The sequence below is a fragment of the Haliotis cracherodii genome, unplaced genomic scaffold (genome assembly GCF_022045235.1).
Source record: "Haliotis cracherodii isolate W230 unplaced genomic scaffold, xgHalCrac1.p SCAF_14, whole genome shotgun sequence".
NCBI classification, from domain to species: Eukaryota; Metazoa; Mollusca; class Gastropoda; order Lepetellida; family Haliotidae; genus Haliotis; species Haliotis cracherodii.
The window spans coordinates 14,766,731-14,785,395 of record NW_027266269.1 but is presented as its reverse complement, the minus strand read 5'-3'; the positions used below and the strand labels follow the sequence as shown (position 1 = coordinate 14,785,395).

General features: G+C 41.5%; 1 protein-coding gene across 4 annotated transcripts in view; it reads left to right on the top strand.

The window, feature by feature from the left end:
• Positions 1-18,665, top strand: part of LOC139461023 (alpha-mannosidase 2x-like) — a 91,398-nt gene that overhangs the window by 66,028 nt on the left and 6,705 nt on the right. For all 4 annotated transcript variants that reach the window (XM_071242507.1, XM_071242504.1, XM_071242506.1 and 1 more), the window contains 10 exons: positions 724-791; positions 1,607-1,772; positions 2,938-3,071; positions 3,156-3,255; positions 3,496-3,618; positions 5,919-6,030; positions 6,346-6,482; positions 8,980-9,121; positions 12,759-12,892; positions 15,181-15,495. In XM_071242507.1, the coding sequence (XP_071098608.1) occupies positions 724-791; positions 1,607-1,772; positions 2,938-3,071; positions 3,156-3,255; positions 3,496-3,618; positions 5,919-6,030; positions 6,346-6,482; positions 8,980-9,121; positions 12,759-12,892; positions 15,181-15,495 (1,431 nt within the window). The remainder of the gene's footprint in view (positions 1-723; positions 792-1,606; positions 1,773-2,937; positions 3,072-3,155; positions 3,256-3,495; positions 3,619-5,918; positions 6,031-6,345; positions 6,483-8,979; positions 9,122-12,758; positions 12,893-15,180; positions 15,496-18,665) is intronic.

Below are 18,665 nucleotides of genomic sequence, written 5' to 3'. Positions count from 1 at the left end.
TGAGGAGCCATGTATGTGTAAAGCTGGTGATGTGTGAACCATGTGTGTGTAAAGCTGGCGATGTGAGGAGCCATGTATGTGTAAAGCTGGTGATGTGTGAACCATGTGTGTGTAAAGCTGGCGATGTCAGCAGCCATGTGTGTGTAAAGCTGGCGATGTCAGCAGCCATGTGTGTGTAAAGCTGGTGATGTGTGAACCATGTGTGTGTAAAGCTGGCGATGTGTGAAGCCATGTGTGTGTAAAGCTTACAATGGAAGGGGCCATGTGTGTGTAAAGCTGGTGATGTGTGAACCATGTGTGTGTAAAGCTGGCGATGTGTGAAGCCATGTGTGTGTAAAGCTTACAATGGAAGGGGCCATGTGTGTGTAAAGCTGGTGATGTGTGAACCATGTGTGTGTAAAGCTGGCGATGTGAGGAGCCATGCATGTGTAAAGCTAGCGATATGTGGAGCCATGTGTGTGTAAAGCTGGCGATGTGTGGAGCCATGTGTGTGTAAAGCTGGCGATGTGTGGAGCCATGTGTGTGTAAAGCTGGAGATGTGTGCAGCCATGTGTGTGTAAAGCTGGCGATGTGGGAAGCAATGTGTGTGTAAAGCTGGCGATGTGTGGAGCCGTGTTTGTGTAAAGCTGGCGACGTGTGAAGCTATGTGTGTGTAAAGCTGGTGATGTGTGGATCCGGATTTGTGTAAAGCTGAGATTGTATAACAAGTCTTCTGTGTTTCAGGATGAGTTGAGGGAATCCCATGATTCTCTGCCAGACAAGACAGTCATGGAGTTGTCAGAGAGCTTTAGGTAAGGGAGATTTGTTATCTGTGATTTACTCACCACATCGTGCTTTATCTGACCAAGCGGCCATACGAGTTGGCAGTTAAGCAGATACATCACATTTTTAAACTGACATTAGACATTGCTGCCCCTGAAACATGGCGAGAAGCTACGTTAGACATTGCTGCCCCTGACACATGACAATGAGCTACGTTAGACACTGCTGCCCCCAACACATGACAAGGAGCTACATTAGACATTGCTGCCCCTGACACATGGCGAGGAGCTACATTAGACACTGCTGCCCCCGACACATGACAAGGAGCTACATTAGACATTGCTGCCCCTGACACATGGCGAGGAGCTACATTAGACATTGCTGCCCCTGACACATGGCGAGGAGCTACATTAGACATTGCTGCCCCTGACACATGGCGAAGAGCTACATTAGACATTGCTGCCCCTGACACATGACAAGGAGCTACATTAGACATTGCTGCCCCTGACACATGGCGAGGAGCTACATTAGACATTGCTGCCCCTGACACATGGTGAGGAGCTACATTAGACATTGCTGCACCTGACACATGGCGAGGAGCTCACTGACATGTTATGTGGCCTTCAAAATATAGATAGCATGCGCAGAACCACCTCACTGCCTGATTCAACTAGTCTAAGGGAAATAACTCTAGCCTATAAGGAATGAGGGCCTGAACATTCCTTCATGCAAAGTAACCTTATGGTAATATTAAGGAATCATGTGAAACATTTAGGATATAGTTGCATTGTGTCACCCAAAGTGTCACACATTTATCTTAAATTGTGATATTTACATTTGCTAGGTCTGTGATTTTGTACAACTCCATGGCCAGCAAGCGAACTGAGGTCGTAAAAGTATTCATCAATACTGTGGATGTGGAGGTCCAAGACCCTACAGGCAAAGTCATACACTCTCAGATAGAGCCCTTCTGGGCAGACACAGACAGGACTGCAGGCCTGAAGTACAAGGTATGTTGATCCTGTCTCAGATAGAGCTGTTCTGGGCAGACACAGGGTATGTTAATCTTGTCTCAGATAGAGCTGTACTGGGCAGACACAGTGTATGTTGATCCTGTCTCAGATAGAGCTGTTCTGGGCAGACACAGGGTATGTTGATCCTGTCTCAGATAGAGCTGATCTGGGCAGACACAGACAGGACTGCAGGCCTGAAGTGCAAGGTATGTTGATCCTGTCTCAGATAGAGCTGTTCTGGGCAGACACAGGGTATGTTAATCTTGTCTCAGATAGAGATGTTCTGGGCAGACACAGGGTATGTTAATATTGTCTCAGATAGAGCTGTTCTGGGCAGACACAGGGTATGTTAATATTGTCTCAGATAGAGCTGTTCTGGGCAGACACAGGGTATGTTAATATTGTCTCAGATAGAGCTGTTCTGGGCAGACACAGGGTGTGTTAATCTTGTCTCAGATAGAGCTGTACTGGGCAGACACAGGGTATGTTGATCCTGTCTCAGATAGAGCTGTTCTGGTCAGACACAGGGTATGTTAATCTTGTCTCAGATAGAGCTGTTCTGGGCAGACACAGGGTATGTTAATATTGTCTCAGATAGAGCTGTTCTGGGCAGACACAGGGTATGTTAATCTTGTCTCAGATAGAGCTGTTCTGGGCAGACACAGGGTATGTTAATATTGTCTCAGATAGAGCTGTTCTGGGCAGACACAGGGTATGTTAATCTTGTCTCAGATAGAGCTGATCTGGGCAGTCACAGACAGCACTGCAGGCCTGAAGTGCAAGGTATGTTAATCTTGTCTCAGATAGAGCTGATCTCAGATATAAGGTGAGAGAATGAGAGAGTGATGAGTTACCAGCTTGGTCACTTGGTTCCGGCTCACATGCGCCGTTCAAGGGGTGCATTCAGGTGAGCTGTTTTCCCTGTTCTCTGGGAACACAGTTCCGGATGTTTCCACTACATTTCAGAAGAGAAGGAAACGCAATTAGTATGAGTCAGTATAAGTATGAATGATATTTTTACTCTACTAAATACATGTAAAACCTGTGACTGGCTAAAGTGGCAGACTGATGTCACTCATATTACACCCATCCTTCGTTGAGCACAGATCTTTGTTGTACGTTAAGTTGTATGGTTCCACTGACCATGTGTGGTTGTTTACAGCTGGCCTTTGTGTGTGAGTTGCCGGCACTTGGTGTGGCTCGCTACCAGATCCGGAGAGTTGCCCCTGCCTCGAACCCAAGACATCACAGGGTAGAGATCAAGCTCATCAATGCCCAGCCCAACCAGGCCACTGTGTAAGTTCATTCATGGAATTCTTAAAAGTGTCACGTTTAGATTTCTTATAAAGTTTACCTTCAGAGATGGTTTTTTTTTTTCAGACCATCATTTGTTGTGAAACATAAGACTGACTCAGCTGATTTCAGCCTGGAAAATGCCTACTTTAAAGCTCGATTCTCTGGGACTACAGGGTTGTTGAAGGTAAGAAATGGTTACATTCCTGTGAAGAGTTAACTTCTTTTATGTACTGTAGAATATACATTAAATTTTCGATTTCCATGATGGAATTGGAACCACAGACCCCTTGATCCATGGTCAAATACCTGGTCCACCACAAGAGGTTAACTGTGTTATTTTGGAGGATTTTACAAAGAAACAGAGCTGCCCACATGAGAGTTGAGTTTCATTGAAGGACTCCACCTTCAACACTTTTTGTTTCAGGCGATGACCACCAAACCAGACTTGGTTGAACACAAAACTGAGGCTGAGTTTGTCCTGTATGGAACCAAAAATGCCAAGGAGAAGTCTGGAGCCTATTTGTTCCTGCCTGATGGTGTGGCCAAGGTAGGGCTTCTGGGCAGAACCACATTCACTCACGCTCTGATACACACCAGTGCTTCCCCCCTGTGACACTGGCTCCTGTATTCTGTTATGTATGAGGATTGTGTGATACTACGTACGCTATGCTTCTGTAATGATGTCTTCCCCAAAGGGAGGAGAGATGTATTGTTTTTGGCTCAGCTGGCGCCATAACTTGAAAACCATTCAATGTTTTTCAACAAAACTTGGTATATGCATTGCTCATCAGCTTATCTGGTGCCTTTTGCTATTTTAAACATTTTCAAGATTTTATTTCCATATGTTTTCAATGGAAACAATTTCAACTTTTTCTCAAGTAGGTAAGGGTTCGTTTCTGGGCCAACACTTTAAAACCATTCAACATATTTCAACAAAACTTGGCATATACATTGCTTATCTGCTTAGCTGGTTAAACATATATAGATTTTGCTATTTTGAATTTTATTCTAAATTTTCTTTTCTTAAGTGTTTTCATGGAAAATATTTCAACTTAGTCTCAAATAGGGTTTGTTTCTGGACCATAACTTGAAAACCTTTTAACATTTTCAGTGATACTTGGTTTCAGTGATTACTCACCTGCTTAACTGGTGTCTTTTGATGTTTTGAATCTTTACTCAATTTTATTGTTTCCATGGAAACAATTTGGACTTAGTCTCAAACAAAACTAGGCTTTGTTTTTGAGCCATAACTGTCACCATAACTAGTGAATAGTTTTGCTATTCATGTGCAAAGACCACATGCTCAACCACTGCCTTTTCATATTTTTCAAATTTGTAGTTTTTTTAATTTCTTGTGTTTCTATGGAGACAGTTTGGAAATTCTTAAGAGTCTTTCTACTTAGCATAAAGCTACTGATTGTTCGATATGGGTACATCTACTTGCACAATACAATCTATCATCCAAACTGCTGTTACATGTTCAACAGTCTTATCTGCCATAAAGAGTCAGCATGGCTTCAACTGTGATACAGCTTCATTAATACTTTAATAAGGATCTGTACTAGTATTTCTTTGCTATTATAGTTCTCCAGATTTGCAAACACATTTATTGTAACAACTTAAACTTATGGAGGGTAGACATCTATTTTCATTAGTAGAAACACATTCTAGTGTATAAAAATCATGTGACACTACGCTATGCTTCTGTTATGTATGAGTATCGTATGACACTACACTATGCTTCTGTTATGTATGAGTATCGTATGACACTATGCTATGTTCTGTTATGTATGAGTATCGTATGACACTACGCTATGCTTCTGTTATGTTTGAGGATTGTGTGACACTATGCTATGCTTCTGTTATGTTTGAGGATTGTGTGACACTACACTATGCTTCTGTTATGTATGAGGATTGTTTGACACTACGCTATGCTTCTGTTATGTATGAGTATCGTATGACACTACACTATGCTTCTGTTATGTATGAGGATTGTTTGACACTACGCTATGCTTCTGTTATGTTTGAGGATTGTGTGACACTACACTATGCTTCTGTTATGTATGAGTATCGTATGACACTACACTATGCTTCTGTTATGTATGAGTATCGTATGACACTACACTATGCTTCTGTTATGTTTGAGGATCGTGTGACACTACGCTATGCTTCTGTTATGTATGAGGATTGTTTGACACTACACAATGCTTCTGTTATGTTTGAGGATCGTGTGACACTACGCTATGCTTCTGTTATGTATGAGAATTGTTTAACACTACACTATGCTTCTGTTATGTTTGAGGATTGTGTGACACTGCACTATGCTTCTGTTATGTATGAGGATTGTTTGACACTACACTATACTTCTGTTATGTTTGAGGATTGTGTGACACTACGCTATGCTTCTGTTATGTATGAGGATTGTGTGACACTACACTATGCTTCTGTTATGTATGAGGATTGTTTGATACTACGCTATGCTTCTGTTATGTATGAGGATCGTGTGACACCACGCTATGCTTCTGTTATGTATGAGGATCGTTTGACACTACACTATACTTCGGTTATGTTTGAGGATCGTTTGACACTACACTATACTTCTGTTATGTTTGAGGATCATGTGACACTACGCTATGCTTCTGTTATGTATGAGGATCGTGTGACGCTACGCTATGCTTCTGTTATGTATGAGGATCGTTTGACACTACACTATACTTCTGTTATGTATGAGGATCGTGTGACACTACGCTATGCTTCTGTTACGTTTGAGGATTGTGTGACACTACGCTATGCTTCTGTTATGTATACTGATCCTGATATGTTTGCTACCTCTTTATCCACTTTCAGCCTGTGCCCATTGCTAGCCCCTTGGTGCGAATCATCACAGGGCCTATCTTGTCAGAAGTTCATGTCTTCACTCCATATGCAGAACATGTTGTGCGTGTCATCAACTCCCCAGGTACAAACACTGAACCTGTCAGGCTGCTCTTTTAAAGAAATCGAAACATACCCCTTTGTAAACACAAAGGCTTTCATATGTCAGTAAACTAATGGGGTGACTATAAATGAGAACAAGGTGATGGACAACATGATGGCTCACTGTACAGTACAGGATGGAGGGAGACAGCATGGCATGTCTGGTTAAGGGGAGGAGTGTAGGTAATATCAGAGTAGTGGGCAAAAAGCTTAGGGTAACAGGACAAGTGGCTGATAAAGGTTCAATAACAGACAAACCAGTGATTGAGATACTGAGAAGGTGTTGTCTGTATTCCAGGAAGTGATGGCACTGCGCTTGATGTCTACAATATTGTCGATGTCAGACATCTACTTAATAAGGAAGTGGCCATGAGAATCAGCACTGACATCAAGAACCAAGACAGAGTGTTTTACACAGATTTGAACGGATTCCAGGTGATTCTTTACTGAATTATAAATTAAGGATGTTCATCAAATATGCTGGTTTTCTAATCAAGTGGAATAGGTAAAATTGTTAATTTCACAAATATAATGAAATCACATCCATGAGGATTTGCATTACAGCAAATTTAGCAGAGTTTGTTCAAATTGCTTATGTGCAGCAATGATATTAATACTATACAGAAATACAACCAATTTAGATATGGCAGTTGCCATACATGTCTTGTAACAAGGACACCTGCCAATTTTAAACAGCTGATCCACCACTTGGAGACATCCAGCATGTTTAACCTTTGCATGCATGTATCATATACACAGTGGAATGAACCATTGCATGCACATATTATACACAGTGGAATGAACCATTGCATGCACGTATTATAAACACAGTGGAATAAACCATTGCATGCACGTATTATAAACACAGTGGAATAAACCATTGCATGCACATATTATAAACAGTGGAATAAACCATTGCATGCACATATTATATACACAGTGGAATGAACCATTGCATACATGTATCATATACACAGCTGTATAAACCATTGCATGCATGTATTAATATACACAGTGGAATAAACCATTGCATGCATGTATCATATACACAGTGGAATAAATCATTGCATGCATGTATCATATACACAGTGGAATAAATCATTGCATGCATGTTTTATATACACAATAGTATAAATCATTGCATGCATGTATCATATACACAGTGGAATAAACTATAATATGCACTTGTCATATACACAATGAAATAAACCATTGCATGCATGGATCATATACACAGTGGAATAAACTATAACATGCATGTACTATATACACAGTGGAATAAATCATTGCATGCATGTATCATATACACAGTGGAATAAACTATAACATGTACGTGTCATATACACAATGAAATAAACCATTGCATGCATGTATCATATACACAGTGGAATAAACTATAACATGCATGTACTATATACACAGTGGAATAAACCATTGCATGCATGTATCATATACACAGTGGAATAAACCATTGCATGCATGTATCATATACACAATGGAATACCGTAAAAGGCGACTATGCTTGTCGTTAAATGCAATCGGGTGGTCAGGCTCGCTGACTTGATTGTTGCATGTCATCGATCCCAATTGCATGTCATCATGATATCAATCACCGGATTGTCTAGTCCAGACTTGATTTTTTTTACAGACTGTTGTCATATAGCTGGAATATTGCTGAGTGCAGCGTAAAACAACAAACCAACCAACACAGCTGAACAAATCATTGCGTGCATGTATCATATAAACAATGGAATAAACCAGTGCATGCATGTATTATAAACACTATGGAATAAACCTTTGCATGCATGTATTATATGCACAGTGGAATAAACCGGTATAATTCAGAATGATGTACTAATTGCAGTGTCACCTAGTGATTATCCCCCGCCCCTGCGAAGTGCGTGCGTGGGTGCGTCCCGAAATCGTTTCCGGAGCATAACTCAGAAACCGTTAAATATTTCTCTACAAACTTTGCATGTCTATCAGACTCATGCTGAACTGGTGCCTTTTGCTATTCAGGAATTTTAGAAATTTTTATTTTTTACGTTTCCATTGCAACAAGTTGGGCTTAGGTTCCATACGGTGGAGTTTGTTTCCGGAGCATAACTCAAAACCCATTCAATACTTTCCAAAGAAAACTGTGCATGTTTATCAGACACATACTGGACTGGTGCCTCTTGCTATTTAGGAATTTTTATTTTTCATGTTTCCATGGCAATAAGTTGAACTTAGGTTCTACAGGGATAGTGTTCATTTCCAGAGTGTAACTCAAAAAACGTTAAATACTTTCATACAAAACTTTGCATGTCTACCAGGCACATACAGAACTGGTGCCTTTTGATATATAGCACTTTCAGAATTTTTTATTGTTTATGTTTCCATGACAACAAGTTGGATTTAAGTTTTAATATAGGATTGGTTTACTTAAGTAGTATAACAAATAAACTGTTAAATATTTCCTTGCCAAACATTGCATGTCTATATAAAAAGCGCATGCTGAACTAGTGCCATTTGATATTAAGGAGTTTTAGAAATGTTTATTTTAGAATTTCCATTGCAGCCATTTTGACATGGGCGAAGAGAAATGTTGGGTCAGTTACCTGGTTTGGGACCATAACGTGTTAAAATGGATGGGGATATAGATGACTTTGTCAACTATACGCTTGTTTGTTTTGTGGACGTTGTCGGTTTTTGTTTTGTGTCTTTTGTATTTTGAGTTTCATTATTCATATGCAATTAGACAATGACCTTTATCACTACTGTTTAATGGTTCATTATTTCATACTGGAGATTTTTTTTCTGACCAAATGACCCCATTCTGTCACTCATGTTGTGGCTGATCATTTCCAGAAATTTCTACACTTTCACAAATGACAAGATAGTGATATTTATCTGCTGACACCCAGTACCAATATCGTCATATATTCCACAGATGCAGAGAAGAAAGACATATGACAAACTCCCCCTACAGGCCAACTTTTACCCTATGCCAGCAATGATGTTCATGGAGGATCAGAATTGCCGATTCAGCATTTTGTCCCAGCAAAGTTTGGGTGTATCCAGTCTTATTCAGGGTAAGCATCTTATTTGTGTGTGATAGTGTCCAGTGTGATGCAGGGTAAGCAGTGTATGTATTAGAATGTGACACAGGGTAAGTAGTGTATGTATAAGAATGTGACACAAGGTAAGCAGTGTATGTATCAGAATGTGACACAAGGTAAGCAGTGTATGTATTAGAATGTGACACAAGGTAAGCAGTGTATGTATCAGAATGTGACACAAGGTAAGCAGTGTATGTATTAGAATGTGACACAAGGTAAGCATTGTATGTATTAGAATGTGACACAAGGTAAGCAGTGTATGTAATAGAATGTGACACAGGGTAAGCAGTGTATGTATTAGAATGTGACACTAGGTAAGCAGTGTATGTAGCAGAATGTGACACAAGGTAAGCAGTGTATGTATTAGAATGTGACACTAGGTAAGCAGTGTATGTATTAGAATGTGACACAAGGTAAGCAGTGTATGTATTAGAATGTGACACAGGGTAAGCAGTGTATGTATTAGAATGTGACACAGGGTAGGCAGTGTATGTAGCAGAATGTGACACAGGGTAAGCAGTGAATGTAGGAGAATTTGACACAGGTTAAGAAGTGAATGTAGCAGAATGTGACACAGGGTAGGCAGTGAATGTAGCAGAATGTGACACAGGGTAGGCAGTGTATGTAGCAGAATGTGACACAGGGTAGGCAGTAAATGTAGAAGAATGTGACACAGGGTAAGCAGTGAATGTAGGAGAATGTGGCACAGGGTAGGCAGTAAATGTAGAAGAATGTGACACAGGGTAGGCAGTGTATGTAGCAGAATGTGACACAGGATAAGCAGTGAATGTAGGAGAATGTGACACAGTGTAGGCAGTGAATGTAGCAGAATGTGACACAGGGTAGGCAGTAAATGTAGGAGAATGTGACACAGGGTAGGCAGTGAATGTAGCAGAATGTGACACAGGATAAGCAGTGAATGTATTAGAATGTGACACAGGGTAGGCAGTGGATGTATTAGAATGTGACACAGGGTAGGCAGTGAATGTAGCAGAATGTGACACAGGGTAGGCAGTGAATGTAGTAGAATGTGACACAGGGTAGGCAGTGAATGTAGCAGAATGTGACACAGGGTAGGCAGTGAATGTAGTAGAATGTGACACAGGGTAGGCAGTGTATGTAGGAGAATGTGACACAGGGTAGGCAGTAAATGTAGGAGAATGTGACACAGGGTAGGCAGTGAATGTAGCAGAATGTGACACAGGATAAGCAGTGAATGTAGTAGAATGTGGCACAGGGTAGGCAGTGGATGTATTAGAATGTGACACAGGGTAGGCAGTGAATGTAGCAGAATGTGACACAGGGTAGGCAGTGAATGTAGCAGAATGTGACACAGGGTAGGCAGTGAATGTAGCAGAATGTGACACAGGGTAGGCAGTGAATGTAGTAGAATGTGACACAGGGTAGGCAGTGTATGTAGGAGAATGTGACACAGGGTAGGCAGTAAATGTAGGAGAATGTGACACAGGGTAGGCAGTGAATGTAGCAGAATGTGACACAGGATAAGCAGTGAATGTAGTAGAATGTGGCACAGGGTAGGCAGTGGATGTATTAGAATGTGACACAGGGTAGGCAGTGAATGTAGCAGGATGTGACACAAGGTAGGCAGTGTATGTAGCAGAATGTGACACAGGGTAAGCAGTGAATGTAGGAGAATGTGACACAGGGTAGGCAGTGAATGTAGCAGAATGTGACACAGGGTAAGCAGTGGATGTAGCAGAATGTGACACAGGGTAGGCAGTGAATGTAGCAGAATGTGACACAGGATAGGCAGTGAATGTAGCAGAATGTGACACAGGATAAGCAGTGAATGTAGGAGAATGTGACACAGGGTAGGCAGTGGATGTAGGAGAATGTGACACAGGGTAGGCAGTGAATGTAGGAGAATGTGACACAGGGTAGGCAGTAAATGTAAAAGAATGTGGCACAGGGTAGGCAGTGAATGTAGGAGAATGTGACACAGGGTAGGCAGTCAATGTAGCAGAATGTGACACAGGGTAGGCAGTAAATGTATTAGAATGTGACACAGGGTAGGCAGTGAATGTAGAAGAATGTGGCACAGGGTAGGCAGTGAATGTAGAAGAATGTGGCACAGGGTAGGCAGTAAATGTAGAAGAATGTGACACAGGGTAGGCAGTAAATGTAGAAGAATGTGGCACAGGGTAGGCAGTAAATGTAGAAGAATGTGGCACAGGGTAGGCAGTGGATGTAGGAGAATGTGACACAGGGTAAGCAGTGAATGTAGGAGAATGTGGCACAGGGTAGGCAGTGAATGTAGAAGAATGTGGCACAGGGTAGGCAGTGTATGTAGGAGAATGTGGCACAGGGTAGGCAGTGAATGTAGGAGAATGTGGCACAGGGTAGGCAGTGAATGTAGAAGAATGTGGCACAGGGTAGGCAGTGAATGTAGAAGAATGTGGCACAGGGTAGGCAGTGTATGTAGGAGAATGTGGCACAGGGTAGGCAGTGAATGTAGAAGAATGTGGCACAGGGTAGGCAGTGTATTAAGGAGAATGTGACACAGGGTAGGCAGTGAATGTAGAAGAATGTGGCACAGGGTAGGCAGTGAATGTAGAAGAATGTGGCACAGGGTAGGCAGTGTATTAAGGAGAATGTGACACAGGGTAGGCAGTGAATGTAGAAGAATGTGGCACAGGGTAGGCAGTGTATTAAGGAGAATGTGACACAGGGTAGGCAGTGAATGTAGAAGAATGTGGCACAGGGTAGGCAGTAAATGTAGAAGAATGTGACACAGGGTAGGCAGTGTATGTAGCAGAATGTGACACAGGATAAGCAGTGAATGTAGCAGAATGAGACACAGGGTAGGCAGTGTATTAAGGAGAATGTGACACAGGGTAGGCAGTAAATGTAGCAGAATGTGACACAGGGTAAGCAGTGGATGTAGCAGAATGTGACACAGGGTAGGCAGTGAATGTAGCAGAATGTGACACAGGGTAAGCAGTGGATGTAGCAGAATGTGACACAGGGTATGCAGTGAATGTAGCAGAATGTGACACAGGGTAGGCAGTAAATGTAGCAGAATGTGACACAGGGTAAGCAGTGGATGTAGCAGAATGTGACACAGGGTAGGCAGTGAATGTAGCAGAATGTGACACAGGGTAGGCAGTAAATGTAGCAGAATGTGACACAGGGTAAGCAGTGGATGTAGCAGAATGTGACACAGGGTAGGCAGTGAATGTAGCAGAATGTGACACAGGGTAAGCAGTGGATGTAGCAGAATGTGACACAGGGTAGGCAGTGAATGTAGCAGAATGTGACACAGGGTAGGCAGTAAATGTAGCAGAATGTGACACAGGGTAAGCAGTGGATGTAGCAGAATGTTACACAGGGTAGGCAGTGAATGTAGCAGAATGTGACACAGGGTAAGCAGTGGATGTAGCAGAATGTGACACAGGGTAGGCAGTGAATGTAGCAGAATGTGACACAGGGTAGGCAGTAAATGTAGCAGAATGTGACACAGGGTAAGCAGTGGATGTAGGAGAATGTGACACAGGGTAGGCAGTGAATGTAGGAGAGGATGTCTGATGTGATGTCTGATGTGATGTCTGATGTGATGTCTGATGTGATATAACATGATGTTGCTGTGCAGGTGTTGTGGAGGTGATCTTGGACCGTCGGCTAAACCAGGATGACAACCGTGGACTTGGTCAGGGTGTGTTGGACAACAAACGTACCCCCAACAGGTTTAGACTCCTGGTAGAAAACAGGAGATCATCTAAAGAGGTTAGTCAGAACTGATGTTTCCTAAAAAAAATTTTGGTTTAAGTAAGTTTCTGTGATTATGTTTGTTGTTTGTCCTTCAGTCCATCAGGACTATATATTCTGAACCGCAAAAGAAACGTCACCCCAAGTAACAGTGCATGAAAAGTTGTCATTTAAATATCTGGGTAATTTTGGGCAAAGTTTCTAAAATTTAACATTACCTCGTATTACCGGAATAATGAAATTTGATGATAAAAAAACAAAGCAGATGACAAGAAAACCAATCACCCAAACACATCATGGCAATGGCCATGGTAACCACATGCATGTGAGTTCCATGCAAATTGAAATGCACATGCGTTGCCATTCCTTGCCCTATAAAAATCCACCCAGATCGGATAACATTCATTCGTTATTGAATTGCTACCACATGCCAAGATTGACAAGAAATCAGAGACACCAAGCCCTTGAACGACTGTAAGTTGGACAAACCGCCCGGCAAGTAGTCAATGCATTTCAAGTCCACGTAAGGATCATATACAGGCTCCAGCAACGTACCAGACCACCAACACTACAGATGACCGACCACATAGTGGAAGACCAAGGGTCACCACCCAGCCTCAGGATCGTCAGATTGTGCGACAGCATCTCCAAGATGGCTTTGCTACTACTGCAGAAACTGCTCGAAAGACCATGGGGACATTAGCGACACATTGGTGCGGACACTGTGCTTCAATGATTGTCAAGCAGACACCTCCACTGTCACAGGCCACACCGAGGACCCATTCTGACACCACATCATTGCTGGGACCATCTTAAGTGGGCAACAGCACCAACATTGGCGCCACCAGCAGTGGAGAAGAGTCCCCTTCTCAGAGAGAGAGTCCGGCCACGACATGGGAAACTTTATTCGGATGCTTGTGTTTTTGAGAGAGACTTGTGGGTCGGTCCGAACATCATGGTGTGTGGTTGAATTGGCCTTGCACAGAGGGTCGGCCCTGTGGTCTTCCAGAACATTGGTCCAGGGAAAGGCAATGGTGTCACAGCAGCTCGGTACATTGATCAAGTCTTGAGACCACACGCCATACCTCATTTGGCATGTCGCCGCAACCACGAGTTTCAGCATGATAACGCCCGTGCCCACACTGCGAGAGTAATGAGAGACTTCCTCCAGCAGAATGGCATCAGAACCATGCAGTGGCCTGCCCTCAGGCCCGATTTAAATCCCATTGAGCACCTGTGGGACGAGATTCAAAGACAGCTGAATGACGTCCGACCAAGGCCGACAAATGCAGCTGAACTGCATCAGGCAATCCTCAGAGTGGGGGCTCAAGTGCCTTTGGCCTTCATCAACTGCCTCATCCATTCCACGTTTTGACGTTGCACGGCAGTCATCAATGCACATGGCGGACACAAGATATACTGACATGTGATGCCATTATCTCAGAGACTAGTGTTGTGTTTCACTTTAAGGACATTTGACACTTTAATTTCAACCTTGATGATCAGTTTTGACAAGTTTCATCTTTTTAATATGTCTCAAAGTATGTTTACAGTGTTTGGACAAAAACGGTTTCTCATATATCTATCAATGGTGACGTTTCTTTTGCAGTTCAGTATACTTCATACATTAGGATACGGTATACATTGTTTGTTACAATTTGCTCACTGTACTTTAAGCGATCCGTATTTTTTATGACATTTGTAAAAAGTAGATACAAATAAATACGAAACCACTATGAATGCACACTAAAGTGCTGACACCGTCGCCTAAAATGTGGGACTTAAGCAGTATGTTAAACTGCAAGACTGACAAGATATTTTTGACAAAGATACATGTTCACATGATGTTGCAATATATTCAGAAAATTATTTACTAAACAGAAAACAAATGGGTTGTTTGTAATATTGTACATTTTTCCCCACTGTCCTACCAGGAATTTTTACAAAAATATATCTGTCAACCAAGAAATAAGAAAAAAATTAGACTTTATTAGGATAATTATAGAATATGATTTTGTTTGTGTTTTGGCTCATTATTAAAAAAGAACATACAGGTGGATTACTTTTATGGTTTGAGGCTTTATTGTTTTTAATGTTTTTCTCATTCCTAGAACTACGGTGTCAAATCTGGTGATGAAAGTTTGTCACCATAAGATTGTTATGTTTCTTCTAACGTTTCATTGATACACTATGCCCTACTACATTCCATATCAAGCAGAGTACACTGACACTCCATTCCAAGTTTGAACCATTTCGACAAGGAGACTATTATTCAATACTAGTGTGTATGGTTGTGTTTGTTTCAGGCTAGTACCACCGTGACACTGGGCTACCCAACCCTTGTAGCACACCTGGTGTCCCTACATCTGACCCAGCCCATATTTGTAATGCCCCAGGAGCCCAGCTCCCCACCTCTCACACTCAACCCGGTCTTCACTCCCATTTCACATGAACTGCCGTGTGACCTACATCTGCTCAATCTGAGAACTATGCAGAACAAAGATGACAGCCCTGAGCTGAAGTATGTGCCCCGGGACACAGCGGCCCTGCTGCTGCACCGACTGGCCTACGACTGTTCCTACCCGGTGCTGGGCTTGTCGTGTGTTGCCACGGACCCCAAGGTAAGATCTTCCACAAGATACAGTAACAGTGGTGTAAATTAGACTGGTTCATGTCTCAAACATTTGTCAAGTAGGAATTCTTTCACAAAAGATTTTGTTCATTCTCTTTCCAGCATATCTCAGGGTATTTTATAGGTTCATTAGCCGGGCGGTGACCAATTTATTTTTCACTAATCCCTGACTGGGACGTCATGCAGATTTTTCTCAAAATCAGTCGTGCAGGTGCCTTGCATAATATGGAAATAGAGGCGAGTGAGGGAAGTTGTCTCAAAAAAGTGTACATAATTCAAGTTTCATCAAATAACATGTGATTACATAGCCCACTGAGCTTGTACGTCACTTTTTATGATGAACATACACAGTCACTGCATGATATGGAAAACAAACATACACCAAGTCAGCAAGTGAATTCTGTTGTATAACCCTTCTTTCGGGAGCACATTACCAATGTGGCAGTAAGTAATGTGAGTGAATGTATTAGGATACGGTAAGGGCACATTACCAATGTGACAGTAAGTAATGTGAGTGAATGCATTAGGATACGGTAAGGGCACATTACCAATGTGACAGTAAGTAATGTGAGTGAATGTATTATGATACGGTAAGAGCACATTACCAATGTGGCAGTAAGTAATGTGAGTGAATGTATTAGGATACGGTAAGAGCACATTACCAATGTGACAGTAAGTAATGTGAGTGAATGCATTAGGATACAGTAAGAGCACATTACCAATGTGACAGTAAGTAATGTGAGTGAATGTATTATGATACGGTAAGGGCACACTACCAATGTGACAGTAAGTAATGTGAGTGAATGTATTATGATACGGTAAGAGCACATTACCAATGTGACAGTAAGTAATGTGAGTGAATGTATTATGATACGGTAAGAGCACATTACCAATGTGACAGTAAGTAATGTGAGTGAATGCATTAGGATACAGTAAGAGCACATTACCAATGTGACAGTAAGTAATGTGAGTGAATGTATTATGATACGGTAAGAGCACATTACCAATGTGACAGTAAGTAATGTGAGTGAATGCATTAGGATACGGTAAGAGCACATTACCAATGTGACAGTAAGTAATGTGAGTGAATGTATTATGATACGGTAAGGGCACATTACCAATGTGACAGTAAGTAATGTGAGTGAATGCATTAGGATACAGTAAGAGCACATTACCAATGTGACAGTAAGTAATGTGAGTGAATGCATTAGGATACAGTAAGAGCACATTACCAATGTGGCAGTAAGTAATGTGAGTGAATGTATTATGATACGGTAAGGGCACATTACCAATGTGGCAGTAAGTAATGTGAGTGAATGCATTAGGATACGGTAAGAGCACATTACCAATGTGACAGTAAGTAATGTGAGTGAATGTATTAGGATACGGTAAGAGCACATTACCAATGTGACAGTAAGTAATGTGAGTGAATGTATTATGATACGGTAAGGGCACATTACCAATGTGACAGTAAGTAACGTGAGTGAATGCATTAGGATACAGTAAGAGCACATTACCAATGTGGCAGTAAGTAATGTGAGTGAATGCATTAGGATACGGTAAGAGCACATTACCAATGTGACAGTAAGTAATGTGAGTGAATGTATTATGATGCGGTAAGGGCACATTACCAATGTGACAGTAAGTAATGTGAGTGAATGCATTAGGATACGGTAAGAGCACATTACCAATGTGGCAGTAAGTAATGTGAGTGAATGTATTATGATACGGTAAGAGCACATTACCAATGTGGCAGTAAGTAATGTGAGTGAATGCATTAGGATACGGTAAGAGCACATTACCAATGTGACAGTAAGTAATGTGAGTGAATGTATTATGATACGGTAAGAGCACATTACCAATGTGGCAGTAAGTAATGTGAGTGAATGCATTATGATACGGTAAGAGCACATTACCAATGTGACAGTAAGTAATGTGAGTGAATGCATTAGGATACAGTAAGAGCACATTACCAATGTGACAGTAAGTAATGTGAGTGAATGTATTATGATACGGTAAGAGCACATTACCAATGTGGCAGTAAGTAATGTGAGTGAATGCATTAGGATACGGTAAGAGCACATTACCAATGTGGCAGTAAGTAATGTGAGTGAATGTATTATGATATGGTAAGGGCACATTACCAATGTGACAGTAAGTAATGTGAGTGAATGCATTAGGATACGGTCAGAGAACATTACCAATGTGGCAGTAAGTAATGTGAGTGAATGCATTAGGATACAGTAAGGGCAGATAACCAATGTGACAGTAATTAATGTGAGTGAATGCATCAGGATATGGTAAGGGCACATTACCAATGTGACAGTAATTAATGTGAGTGAATGCATTAGGATACAGTAAGGGCAGATAACCAATGTGACAGTAAGTAATGTGAGTGAATGCATTAGGATATGGTAAGGGCACATTACCAATGTGACAGTAATTAATGTGAGTGAATGCATTAGGATACGGTCAGAGCACATTACCAATGTGACAGTAATTAATGTGAGTGAATGCATTAGGATACGGTCAGAGCACATTACCAATGTGACAGTAATTAATGTGAGTGAATGCATTAGGATACAGTAAGGGCAGATAACCAATGTGACAGTAATTAATGTGAGTGAATTCATCAGGATATGGTAAGGGCACATTACCAATGTGACAGTAATTAATGTGAGTGAATGCATTAGGATACAGTAAGAGCACATTACCAAGGTGACAGTAATTAATGTGAGTGAATGCATTAGGATACAGTAAGGGCAGATAACCAATGTGGCAGTAAGTAATGTGAGTGAATGTATTAGGATACAGTAAGAGCACATTACCAATGTGACAGTAAGTAATGTGAGTGAATGCATTAGGATACGGTAAGAGCACATTACCAATGTGGCAGTAAGTAATGTGAGTGAATGCATTAGGATACAGTAAGGGCAGATAACCAATATGACAGTAAGTAACGTGAGTGAATGCATTAGGATACAGTAAGGGCAGATAACCAATGTGGCAGTAAGTAATGTGAGTGAATGCATTAGGATACAGTAAGGGCAGATAACCAATGTGGCAGTAAGTAATGTAAGTGAATGCATTAGGATACGGTCAGAGCATATTACCAATGTGACAGTAATTAATGTGATTGAATACATTAGGATACAGTAA